The following is a 27,628-nucleotide window of genomic DNA, read 5'->3' as shown; positions in this document are numbered from 1 at the left end:
TATATTTTTTTTTTCAGTTATTTGACTGGCTTGATGCAGATCTCCAAGATTCCCTATCTAGTGCTAGTTATTTCATTTCAGTATACCCCGTACATCCTACATCCCTAACAATTTGTTTTACATATTCTAGACGTTTACTGTCTGCACAATTTTTCCCTTCTACCTGTCCCTCAAATATTAAAGCGACTATTCCAGGATGCCTTAATATGTGGCCTATAAGTCTGTCTCTTCGTTTAACTATATTTTTCCAAATGCTTCTTTCTTCATTAATTTGCCGCAACACTTCTTCATTTGTTACTTTATCCACCCATCTGATTTTTAACATTCTCCTGCAGCACCACATTTCAAAAGGATGTAATGTTTTCTTCTCAGGTACTCCGATCGTCCAAGTTTCACTTCTATATAAAGCTACGCTCCACACATATACTTTGAAATTTTTCTGACGTTTAAATTAATCTTTGATGTAAACAAATTATATTTCTGACTGAAGGCTTGTTTCGCCTGTGCTATTCGGCATTTTATATCGCTCCTGCTTCGTCCATCTTTAGTAATTCTACTTCCCAAATAACAAAATTCTTCTACCGCCATAAACTTTTCTCTTCTTATTTTTACATTCAGTGGTCGATCTTCGTTATTTCTACTACATTTCATTACTTTCGTTTTGTTCTTGTTTATTTTCATGCGGTAGTTCGTGCGTATGACTTTACCCATGCCGTTAATTGTTTCTTCTAAACCTTTTTTACTCTCAGCTAGAATTACTATATCATCAGCAAATCGTAGCATCTTTATCTTTTCACCTTGTAATGTTACTCCAGATCTACTAAATTGTTCTTTAACATCATTACTTGCTAGTTCTATGTAAATATTAAAAAGTAACGGGGTTAGAGAACATCCTTGTCGGACTCCCTTTTTTATTACGGCTTCTTTCTTATGTTCTTCAATTATTACTGTTATTCTTTGGTTCCTGTAAATGGTAACAATTGTTCTTCTATCTATGTATTTGAACCCTAATTTTTTGAAAATACTAAATATTTTATTACAGTCTACGTCATCGAGTGGCTTTTCTAGGTCTATAAATTTCAAGTATGTTGGTTTATATTTCTTTAATCTTCCTTGTACTACTAAGTACTAAAATTGCTTCCTTTGTCCCTATACGTTTCCTGAAACCAAATTGCTCTTTTCCTAACACTTCTTCCACTTTCCTCTTAGTTCTTCTGCACAGAATTGTAGTTAAGATTTTTGATGCATGAGTAGTTAAGCTAATTGTTCTGTATTCTTCACATATACCTGCTCCTGCTTTCTTTGGTATCATGACTGTATCATGACTCTTTTTGAAGTCTAACGGAACTTCCCCTTTTTGTAAATATTACATACCAGTTTGTATAATCTATCTATTGCTTCCACAATTTCACTGTACAGTAATTCTGCAGGTATTCCATCTATTCCAGAAACCTTTCTGCCATTCAAATCTTTTAATGCTATCTTAAATTCAGATCTCATTATTGTTTCTCTCCTTTCATTCTCTTCGACTTCCTGTTCTTTCTCTATAACACCACTATCTAATTCATTTCCTCCGTATAACTCAACCCACGTATCGACCTTTCCTTTTATATTATAAATTAGTGTACAATCTTTATTTAAGACATTATTAGATTTTAATTTATGTACCCCAAAATTTTCCTTAACTTTCCTGTATGCTCCGCCTATTTTACCAATGATATTTCTCTTTCCCTTTCTGAACACTTTTCTTTAATCCACTATTCTTTCGCTAGTTTTCACTTCCTGTTTATAATATTTCTTAATTATTGATAGTTCTTTTTACTTTCTTCGTCACTATCATTCTTATCTTTTCTACGTCCATCCATCAGCTGCAAAATATCCTATGAAATCCAAGGTTTTCTACCAGTTCTGTTTTTTTCACCTAAGTTTGTTTCTGCTGACTTAAGAATTTCCTTTTTAGTATTCTCCCATTCTTCTTCTATATTTTCTACTTTAACGTTTTTACTCAGACCTCTTGCGATGTCCTCCTCAAAAATCTTCTTTACCTCCTCTTCCACAAGTAAATTTCACTGATTCATCTGAGACCTTTTCTTCAGGATTTTAAACCCCAATCTACATTTCATTATCACTGAATTATGGTCGCTATCAATGTCTGGTTCAGAGTATGCTTTGCAGTTGACGAATTAATTTCTAAATTTTTGCTTAACCGTGATATAATCTATCTATTACCTGGCTTTTTCCATGTGTATATTCTTCTATTATGATTATAAAACTGGGTGTTGGCAATCACTCAATTCTACTTCGTGGAAAACTTTATAAGTCGGTTCCTCTTGCATTCTTTTCACCCACAATATTTCCTGCCTTGCCTTTTCCAATGCTTTCATTCCACTCACCAACTAGTATTAAATATTCATCCCCTTTTATGTGTTTAATTGTTTCGTCAAAATTTCCTTGTATACACACTCTACCTCATCATCATCATGAGCAGTTGTAAACATATAGAAGTTAACAATCGTTGTTGGCTTAAGTTTTGATATAATTTTATTACAATGATTCTGTCTCTATGCACTTTGAAGTACTCTACTCTCTTCCCTATCTTCTTGTTCATTACGAAACTTACTCCTGTCTGCCCTTTAATTGAGTCTGTTTTAATTATTATAAAATCACCTATCCAAAAGTCGTTTTCCTCTTCCCACCTAACCTCGCTAATTCCTACTACATCTGCATTAAATCTATCCATTTTCCACTTTTAATTTTCTAACCTACCAACCTTTTTCAGACTTCTAACAGTCCACGCTCCGACTTGTAGAATGCTAATTTTTAAGTTTCTGGTGACCCCTTCTTTAGTAGTCCCTACCCGGAGATCCGAATGGGGGACTAGTTTCCTTCAGGTTATTTTACCAAGAAAATCGCCTTTATCTTTCTTATATGAAAATGCAGAGAGCTAAATTTTCTTGGAAAATAAGCAGCTGTAGTTTTCCGTTGCTTTCAGCTGCACAGTACTCAGAAGATTTAGTGATGTTGATATGGCCGTTTAAGTCGTCCTGACCTACGCCCCTAACAACTACTGAAAGAGCTGCTGCCCACTTTCAGGAATCATTCCTTAGTCTGGCTCTCAACAGATAACCCTCCGATATGTTGCACCTTCGGTCCAGCTACTCTGTGTCATTGAGTACTCAAGCCCCTCACCATCGGCAAGGTCTCATGATTCGTAGACAGAGTATACGTATATATCAATATATATATATATATATATATATATATATATATATATATATTCGTAGTATATTTACTTAATTATCTGTCATGTTATACCAATTATTTGTGGTAAATGGCGTGTTAATTCTAAACTAACATTAATACCTTAAAGTTAAAAAATTAAAAATTTTCAATAATTGGTTGTACATAAATTTTGAAAAATGCTCTTTCTATAAAATACGATAGAACATTATAGAAATAACAATCAATAGTAATTAGAATAATCAATTTTTTATTTTACTTCTAATAATGTGCCAATAACAGATGTCTTATATATTACAATATAAATAATTCGTTACAAATAATGTTGGTACAATTATGGCGAAGAAATAGAAATCAACTGTGTTTCAACATTTGAAGCAACTCATCAGTCCTTTTTTTGAATGCTGAGTAAATTATTTGTGCTCTGAAAAAAAAGAAGAAATTCTTGCATTTATTAAGTTTTAGTTTTGTTAAAATGCATTTATTTTGTTTTTTAATTATTTTATTTTGGATTTTTTAAAAATATTATCTTCTAATATTATTTTTATGTGAAAAAAATTTTCTTTATTTATATGTGTGTGTGTAAGCTCGTGCGCTCGTGCGCGCGTGTGTAAAAACTTTAGTAAGATGTTTTCTGAATTACAGAGTTTGGAACTTATTAATTATAATCTCTAATCATAAATAATAAAATGAGTTTAATAACTAAACTAACATTAATACCTTAAAGTTAAAAAATTAAAAATTTTCAATAATTGGTTGTACATAAATTTTGAAAAATGCTCTTTCTATAAAATACGATAGAACATTATAGAAATAACAATCAATAGTAATTAGAATAATCAATTTTTTATTTTACTTCTAATAATGTGCCAATAACAGATGTCTTATATATTACAATATAAATAATTCGTTACAAATAATGTTGGTACAATTATGGCGAAGAAATAGAAATCAACTGTGTTTCAACATTTGAAGCAACTCATCAGTCCTTTTTTTGAATGCTGAGTAAATTATTTGTGCTCTGAAAAAAAAGAAGAAATTCTTGCATTTATTAAGTTTTAGTTTTGTTAAAATGCATTTATTTTGTTTTTTAATTATTTTATTTTGGATTTTTTAAAAATATTATCTTCTAATATTATTTTTATGTGAAAAAAATTTTCTTTATTTATATGTGTGTGTGTAAGCTCGTGCGCTCGTGCGCGCGTGTGTAAAAACTTTAGTAAGATGTTTTCTGAATTACAGAGTTTGGAACTTATTAATTATAATCTCTAATCATAAATAATAAAATGAGTTTAATAACTTCTAAAAAATTTACTGATGAAAAACAAAATTTTAATAAACCCAACAATTGGTAACTGTAATTTACTGGTAAATTTTTCAATTAGACCACAAATGTAAAAAGAAATCTCAGTTTTCACTGGAATTCTAAAAATATATCATAATATAGTCCTTGATTTGAAAAACTAAAATCAAAGTTCATAGAAAGAGAATATTTTAATTAATATTTTCATATAAAATATTTTATTTAATCTGTGTCTAGATCCTTTTCAAAGTTTATTAATAATAAATAATAGTAGTAATTATACTATTATATGTAATAATAGAAATTATAATAGTAGTTAATCATCAATAAATAATCTTGGCATTGAAAACATAAATATAAATCAGTGTATGAAGAAATGTAAATTAATTACAGATTTTCCATTTTGTTATGATCCATATGGGAAAACAATGTTTCAACTTTCTGAAAAAAAATGTCTAGTCTACCTACAGGAACGATTTTGCTTCCATATAAAATTCTGCGTGGAAATTAAGCATTATAATTAATAAATAAATTAATATAATTGACTTAACTGTTGTAATTCTTTTTTTTTGCTTACAATTATGCATGCTTACATTACTAAACATTCAAATAAACTGTATTTTTAGAACTAAAATACAGTAGGAGAAATATTCCTAATTTTTTTCTGAATGATCAACTCAAACCTTTTGTAGCAAAAATTTTGTTCTAACACTGAATTTCAATAATGTTTTAATTTGTTTTACTTACAGTTATCATTAAATGAAAAAATCTTTCAGCAAGATTGAATAGTTTTAAAGTAAAGTATAGTTTTTAAGTAAGTATAGTAATGATTAACTATACTACTTAAAGCGTCTGTATTACAAAACCATACAAATGATTCGATTTTATTAAGGTAAAAATAAATTATTGTGCAACTAACACTCAAACAATCTCTTACCCATTCATTTTATTCATACTTTCATTTTATTTCAAAAATTCTTTCAGAATTTTCATAAAATTTGACCACAACATTGTTTGTTTCGTTATTATAAATAATTAATTTTTAATTATCTTAACATTATTAACTTACTTGTTATTAGTAGATGAATTAATTATGTAGATGAAGAAATTTGGGCAAACATCAGGATTCGTTACTCTATGAAAATACAGTACACCATTACATATTATAAAAACAAATTCCTTGTAAGGTAAGTCCGGAAGTTGAAATGCATTCTTAAAATCTTTTGCTAAAATCTAGTTAGAAAAAAATAACAATTAAATAAGTTTCTCTATGAATTGGATATAAAAATACAAATGAAAAACATTATTTTTTGATGTTATGTTATTATAGATAGTGAATCAGGAGAAAAGAGAAATAGTTCAGAACTGATTTTAGAGCTTAAAATAAAGGAAAAAATTCATACGAACATATGTTTGAAAATGCTTTGTTATCGAGTTACAGCTAATGAAATTTTTACCCGTATTTCAGTTCCTCGGTGAAATGAGATCATACAGAAATTTTTAAGGCATAAAGGGCCTAAAACATTTAACGTTTTCTTATGTTTTTTAACCAAAGAATCGAAGAAAACAGGTTCCAGAATTGTAACTCCCGTTGTTTTCATAATATCCAAATCGCGACTAGCGCGAGGATATCTGTGTGCAGAAGGTTTTCACCCTGCCTTCGGCCACTCTTTATGAGGGTCAGGTGAAGCCGGATCAGGTCCTTGTGGACAAACTCACCGCCGGGTTCCTCGCAGGCGATGCAGTGAAGCTTATACTGCATCAGATCTTCGTGTTCTTTAAAGATTCTAAGAGGGCGAATAACTGGTTGTCAGCAAGGTGCAGATGCAGCTCTTCAAAATCATGAAAACGTCGGTACGGCCAAGCTAGGTATCGTAGTCTTATTAGATAAGATCGGGCTTTGTGTTTTTCGCCTCGTAGAATACCTGGCAAGACTTTTGGACAGGAAGTTCATGATTTTTTGAGGATCTGGGTACAGACTTCCTCAACAAATCCAGAGTATCCGTCGTGCAAGACGCCGCTAAGACTGTTATTATCAAATCTAGTGGGAAGTCCTTCGCAAGTCTCCTGATTAGGAGGCAAAAGACATCCTTGTCCATAATGAAAAGCAGGAACGATGAAATATAGATCCGCATCAAAAATGCAGGCAACGCTGACATGACGCTACGCGATACCATAAAGAAAAAGGTAGCATAGCTAATGTGACCAGAAAGATGACCGATAAGAAGCCTTTCGTCTATGTAAAGAACTACATCACAAGATGTGCAAGAGGCATCTCACGTGAACTTGGAGACAAAACCTCAGTGACGGTTACGTACTTCAGGCTGGTGTTTGACAATAATCAGAAGGCGAAAATGGCACTGCTCATGGATGCTGCTGTTATGCTCCACACTATGGGCAGGATCTAAGTCATGTAGTTCCACTGCCACGCAGCCAAACAAAAGAAAGAAAAGAAAAGAAAGAGAGTGCTTTAGATGCTGGTGTATGAATGCTGGAATAATGATTAAAAATACATTTCAAAGTTCTCAAATAACACCCACAGTCCTTACTGTTGATCGAGTGCTTGCAATCCTTGTACAACTTTCTGCAATTTACAGAAGTAGGAGCCTCAGAATTCTTATGAAACTCTTTATGCTTGTGACCTTGGTAACAAAATATACGCAGAGTGAAACATATTGACAGAATTTAATTTGACCAAATTTACAATAAATAAAACATTTCTGAACATCAATGTACTCCTTTAAGAAGAGAAATCCACATAAAACCTACCCTCAGCAACAAAATTGTTAAATAGAGTAGTACCTACTTCGAATATAGCTTGATACCTTTGGGTATCACATCTACCAGTTTTGAACAAAAACCTGCACTCAGACTTGAATGTCTCCTTATCCAATTCTGTGTTTTTCATCCGTATGAGAGACACAACTTCCTCCTTGGACAGGTAACAATCTGTAGACAATGACTCAAGGCCTCCTTCTAAGTTGCTGATCCAGCTTGCCCATGTCTTACTAACAACAGATTCTGAAATGACTTTAACTGTCTACTTGTCATCCTCTATGATAACCAGACCTTTCCTAGCATCCTGTATCTTTTAAATTTAATCCTTTAATTCTCAAATTTGACCTCTTGCCTTGAAGAACAGTCTGAATCCTTGCTCATTAGTTCTTTGGAGGCTAATCTAGACTAGTCTAGAATCAAAAGTTCCTATGAATAGTGTCTTTACAACAATTATTTGAGGATACCAACTAAACTAGTGATTGGTTAGTCTTAACAAAAAAGAGCCAGCTGAATATCTTTTGGTATTCAGTTTGATACCAGATTTTTGGATAAAACATTACAGAAATAAAATAGTTACCAACAAATTTCTCTTAGTGGGAACTACTCAAGTGAAGGTTATGAAAGAATATATAACCAAGGTATTCTCTAAGTGAGAGTATTCCGTGCTCTGAAGCAGAGTGTGAATTGTGTCTATTTTGTCACACATAAATTGTTTTCCAAGGAAACCAATTTTATTCCTAAAGGAAATTATGATAAAAACTTTAATTAGTATAACATATCAAAATAAATAAACTGTAAAAAAAAAATATAAAAGTGATGAAATTCCATATTAATCTATTAAATAAATATATTAAATAATAGAAAACCAAATGTATACAGGTAAATGTAATATCATTAAATAATTATTTGATAGATGTAAAATGATATTGCTAATTATATTTTTTTAAAGTAATTTGTGCTACTTTTCAGAAAAGTAATAACTTTTCTGAAAAATAGCACAAATTTTAATAAATTAACAGAACACAGTGAAGTAGTTAGTTAATTAGATATGGATACATTGTTTTATTGTTGGAGTGCATGCGTGTGAGAGAGAATGGGCAAGAAAAGGGTACTCTTAATTAAAAATTAAGAATAAAATTTAAAAAAAGAATTTAAAAGGGTAAGTATAAATTGCTTTTTATTCTATTGCTATTATCTATTTATTTTTGGCAAAGATTTCTGGTTTGACAAGTTATTTAAATAAAAATGTTAGCAGGGAATCAGCAGACTTCCTAATAATTTCACTGTTGATTCAACAAACCAAATAACCAGCTGACTTCTCCTAAATGGCAAAATAAAGAAACAAAGACCAAAACCCACTTTTAAAAAGAGAGGATGAAGTTAGTTATTGGGATGCTTTATACACCATAGTTCAGTTGCACTCTGCCTTCAAGGATACGCAACCAAATGGATTTGCAAGTACTGATAATAAGAATGAACAAAATTGAACAGTTTGGAAATAAGACCTGCCAATAACTCTCAAAAATGAAGTAAGAGTTATGTTACAGAGCAAAAGACACCCAGAGTTTGAAGAAAGGTCACAATGCTGGCATATCAAAGTCTGACAAAGAACAATCCAGTTGTTCTTTAAGTTATCCAGTGGTTTCCCTTTTGTGAATCTTTTCAATGAACTGGAACTTACCATCTTTAATTGCTTTGAAGAATCAATCGATTCAGAAATATCCAAAGAAAAAGATGGGTCTTGATCAGAAAAATTTTGTGCCCTCAATTATTAAATGTTATTTGATATATTGAATATAGGTTTTAGATGAAGTTCATTGCCTTTACAGAAATACAAGAGTTTAGGTTAGCAGATGACACAGTCTTTGCAACAAGTGATACCTTTTACAGAAGTGAAGGAAACATCAAAGTCATCAAGGAATTATCTCAATAATATGGTGCCAACTATCTAAAAAACCAAACCTTAGCAAAACTATGGTGTGTAGATTCTACCTATGCTATCCAGAAGTTGAGAGAAAATGATAGATTATGAATAATGAGAAAGTAGAGCACTGTACAATATTTAAGTACCTCAGTATTATCTTACAGTAGACCATGCTTGTCCTGTAAGGACCACTACTTAAAAGTAAAAAAGAAAGCCTCTGTCAAAGATAAAATTCTGCTTAAGTTGATAAACAGTACTTATACACCACATTAAGAAAATTATTGCTAGTATATTTATTTCAGCTGTAAAATACATTACACATATTTTGGAAAACATCAGAACTTCCCAAACAAGGTTTCATACTTTCTTGTTTTGGGAAGCGATTTCTACTAAGCATTGCTGTCAATAAAATAGTAAAATCAATGATGTCATAAATGAAGATATACACAGAAACTTTATTCTCTTGTTAATTTGCACCAAGAAGTATTTGAAAAAAGGTGATAATGGATACTGAAGAAACAGGGACAGAATCTTCACAACCATTTGTAAAGCCACCAAGAGAAAGTATGATTTCTTCCAGAAAGAGCTTCCTATTAAGATTCAATGATCTTCAGATCTCTGAAGTATAGAAACATATTGATAAATGAATGATACAGTTAGGAGACCCTCAGATAGAGTAAAAAACATTAAATAATGGCCAAAATAATATTATTCTTTCTCCTTTGATTATGAAAAATTACCAGTGTTAGAAGAAATTTTAATTTTTTTTAGTTTGTAATTTAATGTAAAATACCTCTAGAGTTTTATAAAATAATCTATTATTAACCATTTATCAATGAAAAGTCTTTCCCGAATGAACCAAATTAATAATAAATTAATAAAAGTAATAAATTTTTTTTTTTCTTTTACATTTTAGGGGCATTATTCCTTTTCCACTTCAAAAAAAAAGAAAAGAAAAATAAAGAGAATATTTTTCTCTTTCTCATAAGACATTAGCGACCAATTCAGTAGACTAGTCTTTTCAAATTAAATCATCCTATAATCAGGCTTATCATGAGATTAAAACTCCAAAAGAAAAAAAAATTATGGCAAGTGTGTAAAGGATCCTTGCCAGTTAAAATTGCTTAAAACTTACACAGTAAATCACTTCAAAAACATAAACCATTTCCAATGAAATGTTCTCAAATCTTTATATGCTTCAACAATATCACATGAATATAAAAAAATCATACTTCATTATAAAATTTCTTTAATCTCATTATTTAGTGTTATCGCCTAGGCTTTCGCTTAGGAATTCATTCTTCTTCCTTTTTTCCATCTAACTGAAAGCTTCAATGTCGAATTCCAAGGTATCTGAGTCCTCAGAAAAGGATTCTTCAGATCCTCCGTCGTAATTCGCGGAGGATCTCCTTCTGTCGGCATCAATTGACACTGTCTCCGCTGGCGCAGTCAGAAGGACATCTCAGTTAAGACTGGATGCACTCAACGCTAGATCATTTGTAGCGGGTGAACTGCTCGCCCTCTCATCTGAAGGCCTCCATGCTTTTGGAGGCTCCATTGTTGTTTTTTGTGCATCTTTCTTCTTTCTTTTCCAGAATCATTCTTTCTGGTTTCGAAGATCCTGAAAGGGGATTTTTTCTAGCTGAATTTTTACTTTAGATGAAGTTGGCTCAGGTTTTTCTCGATTTTGGTTTCAATTGAGTACTTTTTTAGACTCATTCTTGGGCTTTACGGAGTTCTTTTCTTCGTAAACTTCTGCTTTATTCTGCGTCGGTTTTGGACTACTTCCTCTTCATGGTTGTCTCTTCAACTTTTTATTGATGCTATGTTGGACTATGTTTGCTATGAACGGGGCTATTTTGGATGTTATGTCCGTTTGAAGCTACAGGAGCTGCAGCAACCTGCGCAAATGACACCATATTTGCCGTTCTGCTGAGCACAATTTTTCTAGCTTCCTAGTAGCTAACCGTTTGTATTGTTTTGACTTCCTGAATAGCTACTTATTCCTTGTCTTCTATAATTTCCTCTTCGGTACAGTTCAATAATTCTCTACAAACAACTGCGAACTTCCTAACATCATTCATCCGACCTCCGGCGCCTTCCGTGATACCTCGTGCTATCACAAAAGAACTAATCTTCGAAAAATCGACTTCCTTTCTCTTGATTACATGATTTTTAGGAATCGGTCCGCCACTCTTCGGTTGAAACTTTGTTCGATCCTTATTTTCCAAAACTATGAATTCTACTTTTTTGCTAAACTCAACACTTTTCCTCTACTTTTGCTTCCAAACAAAGAGATTCTCCAAGGTGAGGGTTTTTACATGGACCTTCTGCCACGGAAATTGCGGAAGTTGAATGTTTCATAATATATTGTTTCGCTAATCAATGTCACAAGGTGAGGGCGGAGAGACAGATGAGCGTGCCTCGGATCATTGACCCTGCTTAGGTTTCTAGGTCAGCCGCCTCTCGCAGATTAATCCAAGCTAGAGAGTCAGGTACTGCCTGACCCACAATACCGACAACCGCCCAAAACAAATCATGGTCATGCCTCCCGCATCCGCTGCTAACAGCGAAACCCGAGAAGCACAACCGCAATCCGGTCGGACAGCTCGGCATCGCCAATCCTGTACTTTACAGGGAAGCTGGCAAGACCATTGCCCCATTTGCCGACGTAAGCAAAGGTACCAAAGTACCATGTCGTTGCCCCCCTCCTCAAACATGTGCGTAGGTGTTATTGCACGGACGTTGGGTTGTGATTGTGTGGGCACTATTATTATTACTACTATTCTCTCAATTATTAATTCAAATTTCTAAGAAAGATATCTCTAACTTCTACTTACGCTATAAACGCTAATATAATTTATTAATCTTGTTTTTTTTTTAAATTCTTTTAATGAAAGTAAAATATTTAATATTTATAATTGTTCTTTATTCAGTTAGATTCAAGTCAAGATAACATGGTATCAAACAAGAGAGATGTCTCCGTACGTTTTCTGCAAGAAATTGTGTTCATTATATACTTTTTAATTTGAGGTCTGAAGATTTGTTATTGTTTTTAAACTTGCTATTTTAACATATTGTTTGTAAAAGAGATTCAGCAATCTTTCAGCTGTATAAATTTTTTACGTGCAATTTTTCTACTAGTCAAGATTCTTATAATAACGAACGAGATTTTGATAAAATAACTTTTCATTATTTTTACCCGAAATTTTGCTTAATTGTTTTAAACGGAGTCATACTTTTTTTCATTTTAATTCTCTATTCAATCCAAAAACCATCTAAATGTTAGCTTTAGTATTTTCATAATTTTGTTAAATGAAAGATCACTTCATTCTGAGGTAGTTTTATTACACAACCTTTTTATACACTACAGAAAAAAAATGAAAAGCTGATATTTCAGTAGTATCCGTCAGACAGATACATTTTTCTTTATAATTTGAATATATTTAAATATATCTTCAAATAATCGTATAAACGTATCGTCAAATAATCATTAAATTGTATTGTTTTAAAGATATTAAAAGTATTACCGTAACTTGTATTATATTTTATTTTCAGTAACACTATGTTGAAATGACGTATGGGAGGGAAGCTTATTTCTTCCTATCGATTTCAATCTGAATGATTCGTTTAAATACATTTATCAAACAATAAATATTTAAAGATACATACGAGTATTTATATATTTTTCATCCACTTAAGAGTACTGTAGAATTTTTACCTGAATGAGATTTCCTAAAGCAGCTGGTAGAAGAGAACTATTGGGAAAGAACCACAATACCGATCCTGAAATTAATCCTGCAGGAAGAGCATGAATGGCAGAATCAAACCCTCTTAATCGATATAAAGTACAAAGAACTACCTGTTAGTAATGAGGAAAGATTTATTTTTAAACAAGTATAGAATTTGAATATTTTAACACATTTTAAATTCATTTCGTATATTTTACATTTAAATAATTAAGTATTATTATAAATATTAAATGATAATTCAAGTTAAAATCTTAATTTTTATCATTTGAAAAGACAGAAAAAAGATTAATTTTTCACTGCTGGTAGCTTTTTTATTACATAACTAATATCATAAACTATAACGATCAGCGGCGTTATTAATATTTTTTAAATATTAGTACTAAATATAATTATAACAATAGTAATTGTTACGTAATAATTTATTGTTCCAACGAAACAATAAATACTGATTGTAGTGTTGAATTGAATGTATTTTCTTCAGCCATTTTTGGAAAGAGTTTGTGGTAATTACATCTTAACCCCCGTACGGGAAGATGCCCCCACGTTGTCACGATTCGGTCGCCACATCCCCCCGCCCAATTTCTTGCACTGATGGGCTTTAACGGGAGTCGTCTTATAGAAAGTCAACTGATTACATCTCACTGTAATAAGCCAGTCCTCGGTTGAATGCCATCGATGTAAATGCCTCGGTAGACATTTACAGCGGAAACCTTTTTTTAACTCAGCTCTTGCCTTCGGTGCAGGCCTCATACGGACATCTTGAATGTCCTACAACGTTGTCCTGTGAACTAGCTACCCGAGTTCACGGAAGCACGAACCCCACGCTTAGTTTCTACTATTATTGAGCCAATTTCTGTGAAGTCTCGAAATTCCAGGCAAATTTAAACACATCCTACCACCAAAAATGTTTCTCGCAACAACGAAATTTAGTCCTAGTTCCCTTACTAAACTCAACTTTGTTTCGTACCCCACTTAGGTTAAATTATGGACTCCGGTCTGGTCTACAAGGGAGAAGCGGACAGAGCTCCTACTCCCACTCAGCTCCACAGAGTCCCACGTGACATTCACTTCATCAACTATCGTCGAGATGCCGCTACACCTCACGGCTGCATGGGATCCATGCTCTCGGCAGAGCAGTCGCCATCCCGCCGACAGTGTCATGTGCTCATTCTAATCTGTCCTCGTCAAAACGCCGCTACACCTCACGGCTGCATGGTAACCGTCGGCATCGCAGTCGCCAGCATCGTCATAACCGAGCCAGCATGCCGTCGGTAACCTTCGGCAATCGTTTCGTCGACAGCTTATGCAATTTAATAATCACCACAATTCTAAGTCTCCGTGGTTCGCAGCCAATACGCCTACCTTCGGCCAGTCAACTGCCCAGGCGGTTCCAGCCACCCAGGGTGCTACTCTACTTAATCCACTCGGCCGTCCTGCGCAGGGCGAGGAAACGGAGGAAGCCAGCCACACGGGAGTCGTTTAACGGGAGTCGTCTAACGCCTTCTGACTTTTACATCTCATAGTAATAAGCCTGGCCTCGTTGGGATGCCACCGATGCAAATGCCTCGGTGAACATTTGCATTGTGACTTAATAACTCAACTTATTGCCATCGCTGTAGGCCTCGTCCGGACATCTTAAATGTCCTACATCATCTCCCTCTGAACTAGTTAACCGAGCTCGCGGAAGCGCGAACCCCGCGTCTGGCTCTATTTATTATGAGCCAATTTCGTAAATGTCTCGTAATTTGAGGCAAAATAAAACACAATATTACACCAAACATGTTGATCGCAACAACGAAATTTAGTCCCAGTTCCCTTAGTGAACTCAACTTACACATTAATAAGCCCCTGACTTAGGTTAATTATGGACTCCGGTCTTGTCTACCAGAGAGAGGCGGATTGATTGCCTAGTCCCACTCAGCTCCATCGTCAAAACGCCGCTACGCCTCACGGCTGCATGGCATTCCATGACCATCGGCAGTGCAGTCGCCGTTCCACCGAAAGCTAAACAATTGACATCTTATCTTACTAACTGTGGCTCGTTGCCAAAGCGCCTACCTTCGGCCAATCAATTGTCCAGGCGGACGCTAGCCACCCAGGATCCTACTGTACTACCTACTAAATCCCTTCGGCCGTCCTGCGCAGGGCTAGGAAGCGAAGGAAGCCAGCAACAATAACACAGACTCTGTGAGTCCTCCAATTGACCCGCAGATCAAAGAAGGAGTTAACCTCTCAAGTTCAGTTACAACCCTGGTACACTCAGCTTCGTCAGGGACAGACATACAGGACATGGTCAACCGTATCATTGACCCTACAGTCCAAACACAAGCCGGAGTCAACCAACTTAAAGCTAGTCAAACTATTCCTAAAAGCACCATGTCCCAAAAGAAATTGAGTAATGTGCCGATTGGGGGAAACCCAGCTAATAGCTCGCAACTCTCTAACATTAGAAAAAATACCATGCGTGTATCGACCAGTAGAAGAATCGTTCCTCCTAATTTGCCAACAATCAAAATCTTGGTCTTCAATTTCCCGCATACCTCCTGACGTAAGAAGGCCTCCATTCTTAGAAATATACCGCTGGCTAACAGCTAGCAATAGAAGACGTTGGGTTCGCAAAAGAATGTCCCTATAACTTTGGAATTGTAAACGATAACCCCAGACGGGCGTAGCGTACAACATTATTCCCTCACAGACACTTTTGTAAAGAATACGAATACTACGATAGTTCAACCCCCAATCGGGATGAATGACTCTACGGACACCAAAGAAGGCATCGATGGCCTTCTTCGTTACAAACTAGAGGTGCTCCGTGAAAAGAAGTCATTCATCAAGGATTACACTCAGATAATTCTGAACGGTAACATACCTAATGGGAAGGCTGTTCATCACAACTCGCAGATGACGGATTGCAGCTAGACGACCCTTCAAGAATATCATAGTGGTTTTTCTCCGCACTGAAAACCATCTTATGCTGAAGACTCCACAACCTTAGTACCTTACATGCCTGCGTCGCCCTGAGCTCGATCTCTGCACGCGAATTGCCCTCGACCAGTAGCAGCCCATCGTCGGCATAAGCAACGATGCGAGAGCCACTGATCATACGCAATCGCATGAGAGAATCGAACTCAACGACACAGACAAGTGGACCTAGAACAATGCCATGTGGAAAACCTTTAGACACTGTCTTTCGTACCTCCAAACTGCCGTCACGGAGGACAACAGTTCTGTCACTGAAATAACTCGAGAGAGTTCTAATCTCGTTTAGCGTGCAACCACGCTGTTACAGTTGAAACAAAGCAGAGGACACCACAAGTTATTGAAAGCCCCAGATATATCCATAAAGACATCGAGTACATACATGCACTCACTGGCTGAAGCCAAATCCATAACCCTAAAAAGCGCGTTCTCTGTGCCCTTGCCAGGACGGGAAACATACTGATCGTCCATCAGCATGTGATTAGAAGTTAACCTGCTGCTAATGCGGAGGTATAAAACCTTCTCGAAAACTTACCTATTACAGGCGTGAGCGTCAGAGGACGGTAAAAGGAACAGTGGGATCCTTGTCGCTACCCTTGAAGAGCTATTTAAAAACATCTCGTTTCCAACATGTTGGGAAATGCCCAGCGAAGAACAAACTATTGAAAACTCTAGTCAAAGGACCAAGAATCACAGGCAAGGTGCGAACAAGAAGCTCCACCATGATACCATCATATCCTGGGGCTTTATTCCGGGCCAGGCTACAAATTACTTGGCGGACTTCCGCCTCAGTAATTTCTGAAGACACCTCAGAGGGAAAACCTACAACTTCCTTTCAGACACGTCGCTGATATGAAATTTCACCAACCTCGGTATCATCTGGAAGTAGATCGTCCATTAGATGAGTGAGGACACGATCTTTGTCTAAAACACCATCTTGGATCGAAAGAGCCGACAAAAGAATGTATTTTTTCCGCTTATGACCAAGAACTCGATAAACAACACCCCACGGGTCCTTATTCCCATGCTCTTAAACAAAAGAGCGCCAGGAGTCTCGTTTAGAAGACCTAATCTTGAAAATATTGGGTCGTCTTCCAACGATAATCCGCAATCAAGACTGCCGCCGATCAGTATCATCCGCACTCTGTGCGGCTCTCCTGAGCCGGCCCACAGTCCGCTTCAACGCAGTCAATTGCCGAGCCCACCATCCAGCTACTCTCTCTCCATCCGTACTTCGAGGGATATAGTGTTCAGCGGCTTCTACTAGCACAGAAGAGAAATTCTCTGCCAGGTCATCTAATGGAATCTGATCCAGGCTGCGGGAAAAACTCGCAGCCTGGCCGCAAGTATGTTAGAAAACTTGGGCCCGTCCACCGCCAGTGTAGGAAGCTTCCCTGCTGAACTGGAACGTCCACCCTAAAGACATCGCGCAGCCCACCTACCCAATCCAAAACTATTAGTCGGTGATCGCTTTCGCAATCATCGACTACCGACCAATTTAGAATCCTACGAAGAATACCCTTACCAATGGTAACATCAATTGTGGTAACATGGAAGGCCCTCATGGAGGGCCATGGAGAGCATCAGGGTAACATGGAAGGATCAATGTTGGACATGGAAGGCGGCGAAGGTAGTCAACTCACCGGCTACGTTAAAAACATCAAACTGATGCTGCGCGATGAAACCCTCTATTAATTCGCCGCCATCATCCGTGATCCCACTGTGCCAAAGAAGCGATTTGGCATTCGCATCAACTCCTATAATAATAGGACGACCCGCTACCAGCCTAACAATTCTATCCCATCTTTACAAGTGCTGTTCAGTGGGATCTGTGTGCTGAAAGTATGAGCTAACTACAATCAGGTCCAAACCATTCACGGCAAGCTTAACAATGACGTGATGCGTGTCAGAGGCCTGTTATATGAAGTCGCTGTCGACTTCCTGCACAGTACGGCGGATTTTCTATCACCAAAGGAAAATTTATTTCAGCCTGAAAAACCTGGCAGATCACCCTTAACCACATACGGATGCTGTAGAAGGAGGACATCGATGTTCCGTTTCTCAACAACCTCACCTAGCTCAACTTGGACTGCATAGGTTCCCTGGGCGTTAAGTTGACCGAACCTAACCATCGAGAGAGTTGAAGTACATCTCAACTCCTCTCAAGTAACAACCTCACTCCTTGCTATTGACTAAGTGCCTATGACTTTTGCGCAACCTTTTACAGTTCACGCAAGTCATAGCCTCTTTTCTCTGTGGAAGTCGTCACGTTTGTAGCCCTCCTCACCAAAATGCGCGCAGAACGACGCATACTTACAGAACTTGGCCATGTGGCCAAACATACAACATTTGAAGTAGCGCTGCACGTCAAGGTATTCTATGACGTGGCAGGATGCAAAATCAACGAAGATTCGTCCCTCCGACACAAACTTCTGATGGAGACCAGCCCCTAACTTGAATACGCCTTGATACCATGGAACATCATGCTTACTAGTCTTGAAGACAAGCCTACACTACTCTTTGAACAAGGCCTCGTCCCAATCAGTGTTCTGCTCTCGGATGAGAGACAGAACCTCGTAATCGGAGAGGCTCCGCTCTATGTCATAAACTATGACACGGGGCTTTCTCAACCGCTTGGGGTCTACCTCAAGCTTCTTGACCTTGATGATTTGGACCGTCTCCTTGTTTTCCGCCACAACTTTTGTTTTCCAACACAACAAGCCCTTTGCTGGTCTCCTTGATGTCCCTAATCTTCAGGTTATTCCGGTCACCACGAAGGGCTGCCTGGAACACATGCTTCAGGTCTTGGGTCGTGGTCTTCGAGCCCTCTGTCTTATTGACGAACAGAACCTCCGGCTTCTTAGCCGCCTTGCATGCCTCACGCTTGGTCTTCAGCACGTCAGCGTAGCGCCTAGGCTGCGCTGGGGCTCGGACCACCTTGGGAACTACTTTAACCTCCTTGAGCTTGGAGGCCATAGCTTCAAAACCCTCGCATATCGCCACAATAGCTTTCCTCACCTTAGAAAGGGGGGAAGAATAATCTTCCTCCCTCCTGCACTGACTCTTCGCCGCTGCTGGATCGATTAAATACAATATGTCCAACGTACAGTAAGAAACCACGGATTACAGCTCTCGCTCTTAGAAGATCGCGAGTAGGACTAAAGGACGCTAACCTTTACTCGTTACCGGGGCTTACGACCAGCAGTCGTTGCCACCTATTCGCCACGATGAGGCGGGTGCCCGAACAAATATTCGCCTTGTACTGCGTGAACAAGGATGATTGACGAGTCTCTGAAAGTCAAATGACGCTACCGTTGCTAAAGAGCTCAGAATCGAATTAGCCAGTAACTGTCAAATGTATTCACTCGATAACAGCTCAACACACAACGAAAAAAGAGTCTCAACACAACGTCACTTTGTCTGCATCATAGGGGCCAAAGTTGTAACCCACCGGGTTGATCTAGTGGTGAACGCATCTTTCCAAATCAGCTGATTTGGAAGTCGAGAGTTCCAGCGTTTAAGTCCCAGTAAAGCCAGTTATTTTTACACGGATTTGAATACTAGATCGTGGATACCAGTGTTCTTTGGTGGTTGGGTTTCAATTAACCACACATCTCAGGAATGCTCGAACTGAGAATGTACAAGACTACACTTCATTTACACTTATACATATCATCCTCATTCATCCTCTGAAGAATTATCTAAACGGTAGTTACCGGAGGCTAAAACAGGAAAAAATAAAGAAAAGAAAGAAAGAAGGGGCCAAAGTTGTAGTAATTAAATTTCAATATAATACAAGAATACTTTTAAATATTTATAAAAAGCATTGAAATTATCTTACAATAAATAAAATTATAACAGCCATTTAAGAATGAACAATATATATGATGCTCATTCCATGATAACCTGTTTCCATTGTGTAGAAGATCTCTGGACCGGTATGTGGTTTAACTAGGGCTATACGTAAAATTTCAGGATGGCTAACATTAGATGCATGCAGGCATAATGTATGCGATAAAAAGTGTTGTCGGTTGTTAAATTCATTAAAAGCGTAATAATACTTTAATTACTTTAAACAAAAGCATAAGTATTGTTACTTCGAGTATTACTGCGAATTATATAACCCAATTTATAAGCACGCTCCATCTGAAGAAGTACTCGTGCATTTCGACAACCAACTTAGGTGTCAATTAACCGCTACCTGGTGATGCAGCTTACTTCTTAATCACGTTTTAAACAAACTTTGTCATGCTTGGCTATCCTATCTTTTTATATAAAATATATTTCATGAACACACAATAATACAATAATTGTACTATACATGTTATTTTCAATTCATCATGTAATCCTTTTTTACATAACTACTCGGTCATATGAGTTTGCGATACTGTTTTTTTTTATTTATATTACTTCAATGATACATTATTTATAGTTGGCATTCTGTAAAGATAAGTATTTTTTCTACTACCAACTTTTTCCAGAGGTCATAGTCATTTTTTAAAACATTTTAGTAGCCTCAGGGTGTAAATCTCTAATCACTTATTTTACATACTTATATTTTTTGAAAAAAAAAATTTTACGAAGGATATATTCAAAATCTTTAAAAATTGACTAGATGATTATTACAACACTTGAAGCCGTCATTTTACTGACAGCTTCTAAACAGCACTAAACATTTTGTTTATTACTAAAGTAATTATTGTGATTTTTTTTTAATTTTAATTTATTATTATTATCAATAAAATATTTCTCTGTTTTAATCGTAGTTATTTAAATAATATTACTGAATAATACATTAAATAACTTTTTATTTTTATTTTATAAATAATTTAATAACTAAATACCAAGGGTAATCAAACAGGGGAAACGTTAAAAGAAAGCCAAGGTTTTGACCGAATAACTCAAAAGATGTTAGGTATTCTTCCGTTTAAGGCCATCAAGAACATTACTAACTTCTTCGACGGTATCCTTCGGACGTCGTACTTCCCAACAAAATGGAAGGTGTCTCATGTAATAATGATTCCGAACCCGAGTAAACCTGTCCATGACGTGTCTTCGAACAGCCCAATAAGCCTCCTGCCGATTGTGTCAAAATGTTTTGAGAAACTGTTTCTTTGAAGTACCTCGTGAAAGAGAAAAGGAAACAACACAAAATATGAGAGGTTTCATTAATTGTTTGGTAGGAACTCGCACCGGTCGTTGTCCATTAAACGTTTGATATACAAAGTGATTCCAAAATCTGTTTGGAGACATGGCATACAACTACAAAGCACGATGTGAAAAAGAAATGTTGAGATTATACAAGATTTTTAGAACAAGTTGGAGAGATCCATTGCAGAGTTACGGTGGTTCGTTTGGAACGAGGAAATTCATGACATCCTCGGACTGCCTTATGACAGTTTAACTGCTTCGTGACACAATCAAACGGTTCGGTTTAGGTTACAGACAACGATTAAACAATCATGTGAAAATCGAAGAAACACCTTTGACTGTTTCTTCGAAGAAACGAGAAAAGATATATATGTATATACGCGTATATCTATATATATATATATATATATTTCTTGTGTGCCTGTGTATGAAAGTGAACTCCTTCTAAACGGCTGGACTGATTTTGATGAAATTTTGTGTGTGTATTCAAGGGGATTCGAGAATGATTTAGAGTCACAATTTGGTCCACTGGAAAATGTTTTTTTTTAATTAATTTTTTATTTATAAGTAGTTGTTGATTTTGGAATTTTTTTACATTGGATCCGGCAGACTGCACTACCATCGCAGTATCGAATATTCAATAATATACTATTTTAATTTTAGTTTGTTCCGACAGTTGGTGCTGCGATCAAATTGAGAAAAATATTTCGTAATTTTGTGTTATTATTGTGTTACAAAAAATCGCGAGAAAACAGTTTTTTAATAAATAAGAGGCTAATAAATGAGATGGAAATGTAAACAAAGGAAAACCAATTAGATCAATCCAAGATGGCCGCTGTCAAACACAACGATCAATCACAAAGAGCCCGTATGGGCGTTGCCAATGTAAACAAAATCACAACTGATTAAGTAACAAGTAGGCAGCACTGCGATTGCGTTTAAAATTGTGCGCGTATTGAGAAACATTATATTATATTATATTATTATTTATTGAGATAACGTTTTAAAGTGTAATTAAAAAATATACATTGTGCAAATTTGTAAGGTACAGTATTGAAGTGAAAATGTTTTTTTTAAATTTATTTATGTATTGTTGATCTTGGGATGGTTAAGGTTCACAATTGGGTCCGGTAGGCAGCGTGTGGGTCCGGTAGGCAGAGCTGCGATCGCGTTTTAGAAGTTTTTTTTTAATTTTTGGTTTATCAGTCAAACCCAGTACTTGGTGCTGCGATCGGATTCTAGGAATATTTGTTGCTTTGTCGCTTATCAGTTACTTGCGTCGTAGCTTAGTGTTGTTCTTACATTAAAATTCGTATTTTTAACGGACTAATATGTTTAGAGAATAGTTTGAATTAAATCCGATAGGTAGTGCTGTTCTGACAATTAGATTTATTTACATTCTGAATTTTATAAAGTTAAAGGTGAAATTTTATAAGCTTCCGTAATGTTTTGCAAGTTTCTTAATATTCAGTATTAATTGTAACGATTTTGCAGCCACAACACTTTTCGTTAAAAATTTATTTTCCACCGAATACTGTGATTAGAGAGTGGTGTGAATTAAAATGCGGTAGGTAGTGCTGTTGTTTTGCCATTTGGATTTATTTGCATTCTGACTTTTATAAAGTGAAAGGTTAAATTTTGTTAAATTGCTAATGTTCAGTTTTTTTAAGGTTTTATGAAACTTTCAATTGTTGTCATTTAATCTGTATGTATACTCGGATCTAGCAATAGCGAAGCATTGCCGAGACTGCTAGAATTGCGCGCTTATTGAGAATATTATATTATATTATTATTTATTGAAATAACGTTTTAAAGTTTAATTAAAAAATGTACATTGTGCAAATTTGTAAGCTGCAGTATTGAAGTGAGTATTTTACATGATTTTTCATGAATTTTAATGATGATATCGAAACTTAGTTAGAGCCATATGAAATTTTAATTATTGAAATATATTTGGATCTTTCAAGGGATCTTTCATCGGTTCGAATTAGACTTCATCTTCTTTTTTTAATTACATTTCAACTTAACTTTTTTTTTATTTAAATCTATTGATTTTATAATTATTAATCCGCGATTGTAGAAAAAATATAATAAATAATAATACAAAAAAATATTTAAAAAAAATTAAAAGTTATTAGTGAAATAAAATTTGATGTACTTTTACAAATGTGTATATGTAATTTAGTAGGCATTATTACATATGTGTATATGTAATAGATTTGGTGAAACATCTGATTATTTAATATTAATTGAAAATTGTAATTCAGAATCGTATAATTTTTGTATTTTATAGTTTAATTTCTGTTTAATTTTTTAAAATTATTCTGGAATTTCTGTTTAATTTTATCTACATTAAAGTTAACTACAAAGTGATTGAAAAATAGACCCTCACAAGAACAACACATACAGTCTCAGATCAACCACTCCCGAGAAGTGTGGTTAATTGAAACCCAACCAACAAAAAACTCTTATGCGTAATTCCCGATCTTTAATAAAATGCAAAAAAATTCTTATCGTTTAGTTCATTTCAACTTTTATTTATACGACACACCAGAAATCTAAAACGTTTGTTAATCAACAACTCACGAAGATACGAATAATACTGATCAAGAAATACGAGTAATGAAGGGACTATTACTCTATCCTAATATTTCATTTAAGATTTTTGAATTAATATTGTATAAATATTTGATGTTAATAACAACTAACATTTCAGCAATTGTGTAACTGTGTCCACTTTATTAAAGAACTGGATGATCGTATCTCACTTTCAAATGAAATAAGTTTAAATGAAGTGCAGTAAAAAATTTGCTTATGTAATTAAATAGGCGTACAAGAAAGTGATGTGGTGTCCACATCAGATTTTTTCCTTTAAAATAATTCTGAAAAATCTGATGTGGGCTCCGCATGACTTCCTTACGCCTATTAAATTACATATACACATTTTTTAAAATGAAATGTGCAAAACATTTTATTTCATTAATAACTTCCGATATTTTTTCGTATTTGTTTTTATTATTGAATTTTATTTATCGTAAACATGTTTTTCCAATCAGAGAGATTAATAATTATTAATAAATCAACATATTTAAATTTAAAAAAAAGTTAAAAAAAGGAGATAAAAAGTGATTCGAACCGATGTGCCTTCTCGTTTTAAGATCCAAATGTTTCAGTAAGATTTCATTTCGCTACAACTCTGGAATCAATGAAAATAAGTACTACTTATATGTCGTTGAAAATCTGTCAATGAGGGCTTATTACTGTAGTTAAGGAAAAGTAAAAAATCCAAACTTTTTTGAATTTTGGGCTTTTTTGGATACTTTTGGTTCAATCTATTGCAATCAAAAGGAAAGATGCACAACTAGATGTTACAATAGTCCTAAATCCAAAGTTTCAACATCCTACGGCTAATCATTTTTGAGTTACGCGAAATATATACGTATGTACGGACGTATGTACATTCATACATACGTACGTACAGACTTCACGCCGATACTAGTCAGAATGGATTCAGGGGTGGTCAAAATGGATATTTCCGTTGAAACCAAAAAACTGAAATTTTTCGCAATCACAATACTTCCTTTACTTCGTACAAGGAAGTAAAATGGATGTGTATTTAAATTTTGGTGATGTAATTCTGTTAACATACCTTACTGAGGATCTTTTACCTTGTAAAGAGCTACATATCCTGCTGTAAATGTTGGAAGTATTATATCATTCCATTCTGGTGCTCTAATTTTGTTGGAAAATAATATAAGTTTTGCGCATTGTACTGCAGCTCCCAAACCGAAGAAAATGCTCACATTCTGAAAAATAACTACATTATAGTTTAGTATGATAAGTTATACTATAATACAAAAAATAATCAAAAATATTGCATTTTATTTTTTATAATTACATTTAAAGTGTAGCTTACCGGTTGGTTTCCAATAATTTTTTTCACTTAGCATCCGACGCTTTATGTCGTTAAATATCACTTTATTCTAAGTCAATCAAGTAAAATTGATACCTTTTGATTTAGACTCTTCTACAATTAAAATATTTTTCTATTTTCAATCGGTTTTTAGTTTACTGAAATAAGTTTATTTGATTTCTGTTCAAGAACGTATGGGATAAACACACATATTAACCATGCTGATTGTTCCATGCTCATTTTTGGTAGCAGAAATAAATAATATACTTTTTAATAATATTACTTTTTTACTTTATAATTACTTTTATAATTATATACTTTTTTATATCATACTTTTTTTTTATTATGGCTTATTTAAACAGTTTTTTTTTGTAAATTTAGAGGAATAAGAGAAAAAATGAAAAGGATATCTTATGTATAATTGAGTTGTTTACAATTGAACTTTTCCAATCCGTACACTCCTCCAGATTTTATTTATATATTAATCCTAAACATCAGTAAGCGTTAGAAATAAATTATGGTTGAATAATAAAATTAAGATGAATTACCTAAATTTTTGCATCAGTTGATGGTTCAAATATGGAAGGAAGAAAAAATTCCAGCTGATTGGAGCTCTGCAGTTATGTGTCCAGTTTAAGAAAGTAGAGAAAACTAATTACTCAAATTATAGATGTATAACTTTGTTAAATGTAGCGTATAAACTGCTTTTTAAGATTAATGAACTGTAGAATGTTACCCTACGTGGAGAATACTTTGGATTATTACCAGTGTGGATTTAGATAGAACAGATCATCTATAGACAACATATTTGCAATCAGTACGATGCTGGAAAAATGTTACGAAACTAATGTAGGCCTGCACCTTCTATATGTTGATTATAACTAGCTTTCGATAGTGTTTAAAGAGAGAGTTTGTTTTGACATAATGACTGAATTCAAAATGCCATGCAAGCTTGTAAGATTGTTTAGAATGACGCTGCGAACTACTGATTAAAAATAAAGATACAAGAAATGATGTTTGAGATTTTTTGGCTTGATGCGTGGTTAAGAGAGTGTGATGTGTTATCGACCATATGTTTTAATATTGTCATGGAAAGAGGGATGAGAAATGTAGTAAATAACCAAGGTGTTAACATCATGAGTAGGATGCTGCAATATGTGGCATATACTGGCGATATTATCTTGGTTGCCAGAAAGAGGAGAGATTTGAAGGAAGGTTTTCAACAGCTGCAGGAGGAATCAAGACACGTTCACGATCGAGACACAATTGTGCACTGCCGCCGGATGGAATATCAAGGTAATCAGCATTTTGAAGAACTGGGAAATGATAAGTTTGAAAAGTGCATGAATTTCAGGTACCGGGCTACATTAACTGACAAAAATGATATATATGTTGATATCAAAGCAAAGATAACAGCTGGAAATCGATGTTGTTATGGTTTGAGAAAACTTCTGTCATCAAGTGCGGTGTCCAAGAAAGTTGAGATGCCGATTTATAACAGTAATCAAGCCAATTAAGTTATATGGTTCAGACGCAAGGCTTCTGAGAAAGAAAGATGAGGATAAGTTGCATATCTCAAAGAGAAAAATATTGCGGAAAATGTGTACGCCGGTGTGAAAATGGGGAGTGTAAAATACGACACAACTAGGAATTCAGGAAATTTTTGGCAAGCAGGATATTGTTGAGATTTTGGTGAGAAGGTTGAGTTGATTGGGCCGCGTAGAGCGGATGAGCGATAGCAGGCATGTGAACAGAGTTTATAGAGGAAACCCTGGGCAGCGCACGCAGGTTAATGGGGAAACCGAGGAAGCGATGAATTGAGGATGTGGAGGATGATTTGGCGAGGATGAACGTCAGAGGGTGGAGCCGAAAAGCGGCAGATGGGTAGAAATGGAATGGCACTTCGATGGAGCCCAACGCTGTACACGGGCTGAAGCTCCAAAGAACAAGTAAGTAATAAAGTTGTTTTCAACAATAGTTTTTAAACAAAGAGAGAGGGTTGTTAGCATTATATTTTTGTTCTACTTTACATCGAAGACATCGACAAAGGAATACGACCACTATTACATATCCATATTTATTTTTACGTTATTACTCTTATCATTTTTAGAAATCACGTTATTAAAAAAAAAATGAACTGCTAATGGTGTTTTCTCCAAAAAAACGTTCTAAAATGTAAATTAGAGAATGAATATTTATTTAAATAATAATTTGTATTCGGGTCATATCCTCGTACAATTAAGAGATCATTACACTTGCAAAATATAAAATACAATAGTAGTAACAGAATTCCTAATATACAAATAAAATATGATAATAAAAATATTACATAAATACAACTGTGATAGCAATGTATGACAAAAATTAAACCAATCCAAACAATAATTATACAATGTTGATAATTAAAACCTAATACTCAATAGAATTACGAAAACTAAGTAAACTGTAATACCTAATTTAATTAAGATTTATTAATAAGTACCCTAAATTCTTGAAACTACCAGTAGTTTCTTACACACTAACTGATAATTTCTTTAAAAAATTGCATCTGAAATGTTGTATTAATAACTAAATTATAGTACAATAAG

At 34.9% G+C, this 27,628-nt stretch overlaps 1 protein-coding gene across 3 annotated transcripts in view; it reads right to left on the bottom strand.

Annotated features, from left to right (window-relative positions):
• Positions 1-4,067: 4,067 nt before the first annotated feature.
• Positions 4,068-27,628, bottom strand: part of LOC142318319 (transmembrane protein 135-like) — a 60,946-nt gene continuing 37,385 nt past the window's right edge. For all 3 annotated transcript variants that reach the window (XM_075354891.1, XM_075354892.1, XM_075354893.1), the window contains 4 exons: positions 24,796-24,933; positions 12,967-13,107; positions 5,613-5,776; positions 4,068-4,261 (listed from right to left, as the gene is read on the bottom strand). In XM_075354891.1, the coding sequence (XP_075211006.1) occupies positions 4,192-4,261; positions 5,613-5,776; positions 12,967-13,107; positions 24,796-24,933 (513 nt within the window). In that variant the 3' untranslated portion in view covers positions 4,068-4,191. The remainder of the gene's footprint in view (positions 4,262-5,612; positions 5,777-12,966; positions 13,108-24,795; positions 24,934-27,628) is intronic.

This window comes from Lycorma delicatula, chromosome 1 (assembly GCF_047948215.1).
Source record: "Lycorma delicatula isolate Av1 chromosome 1, ASM4794821v1, whole genome shotgun sequence".
NCBI lineage: Eukaryota > Metazoa > Arthropoda > Insecta > Hemiptera > Fulgoridae > Lycorma > Lycorma delicatula.
The sequence above is the reverse complement of the archived record's forward strand: the minus strand, read 5'-3'. Positions and strand labels throughout refer to the sequence as shown.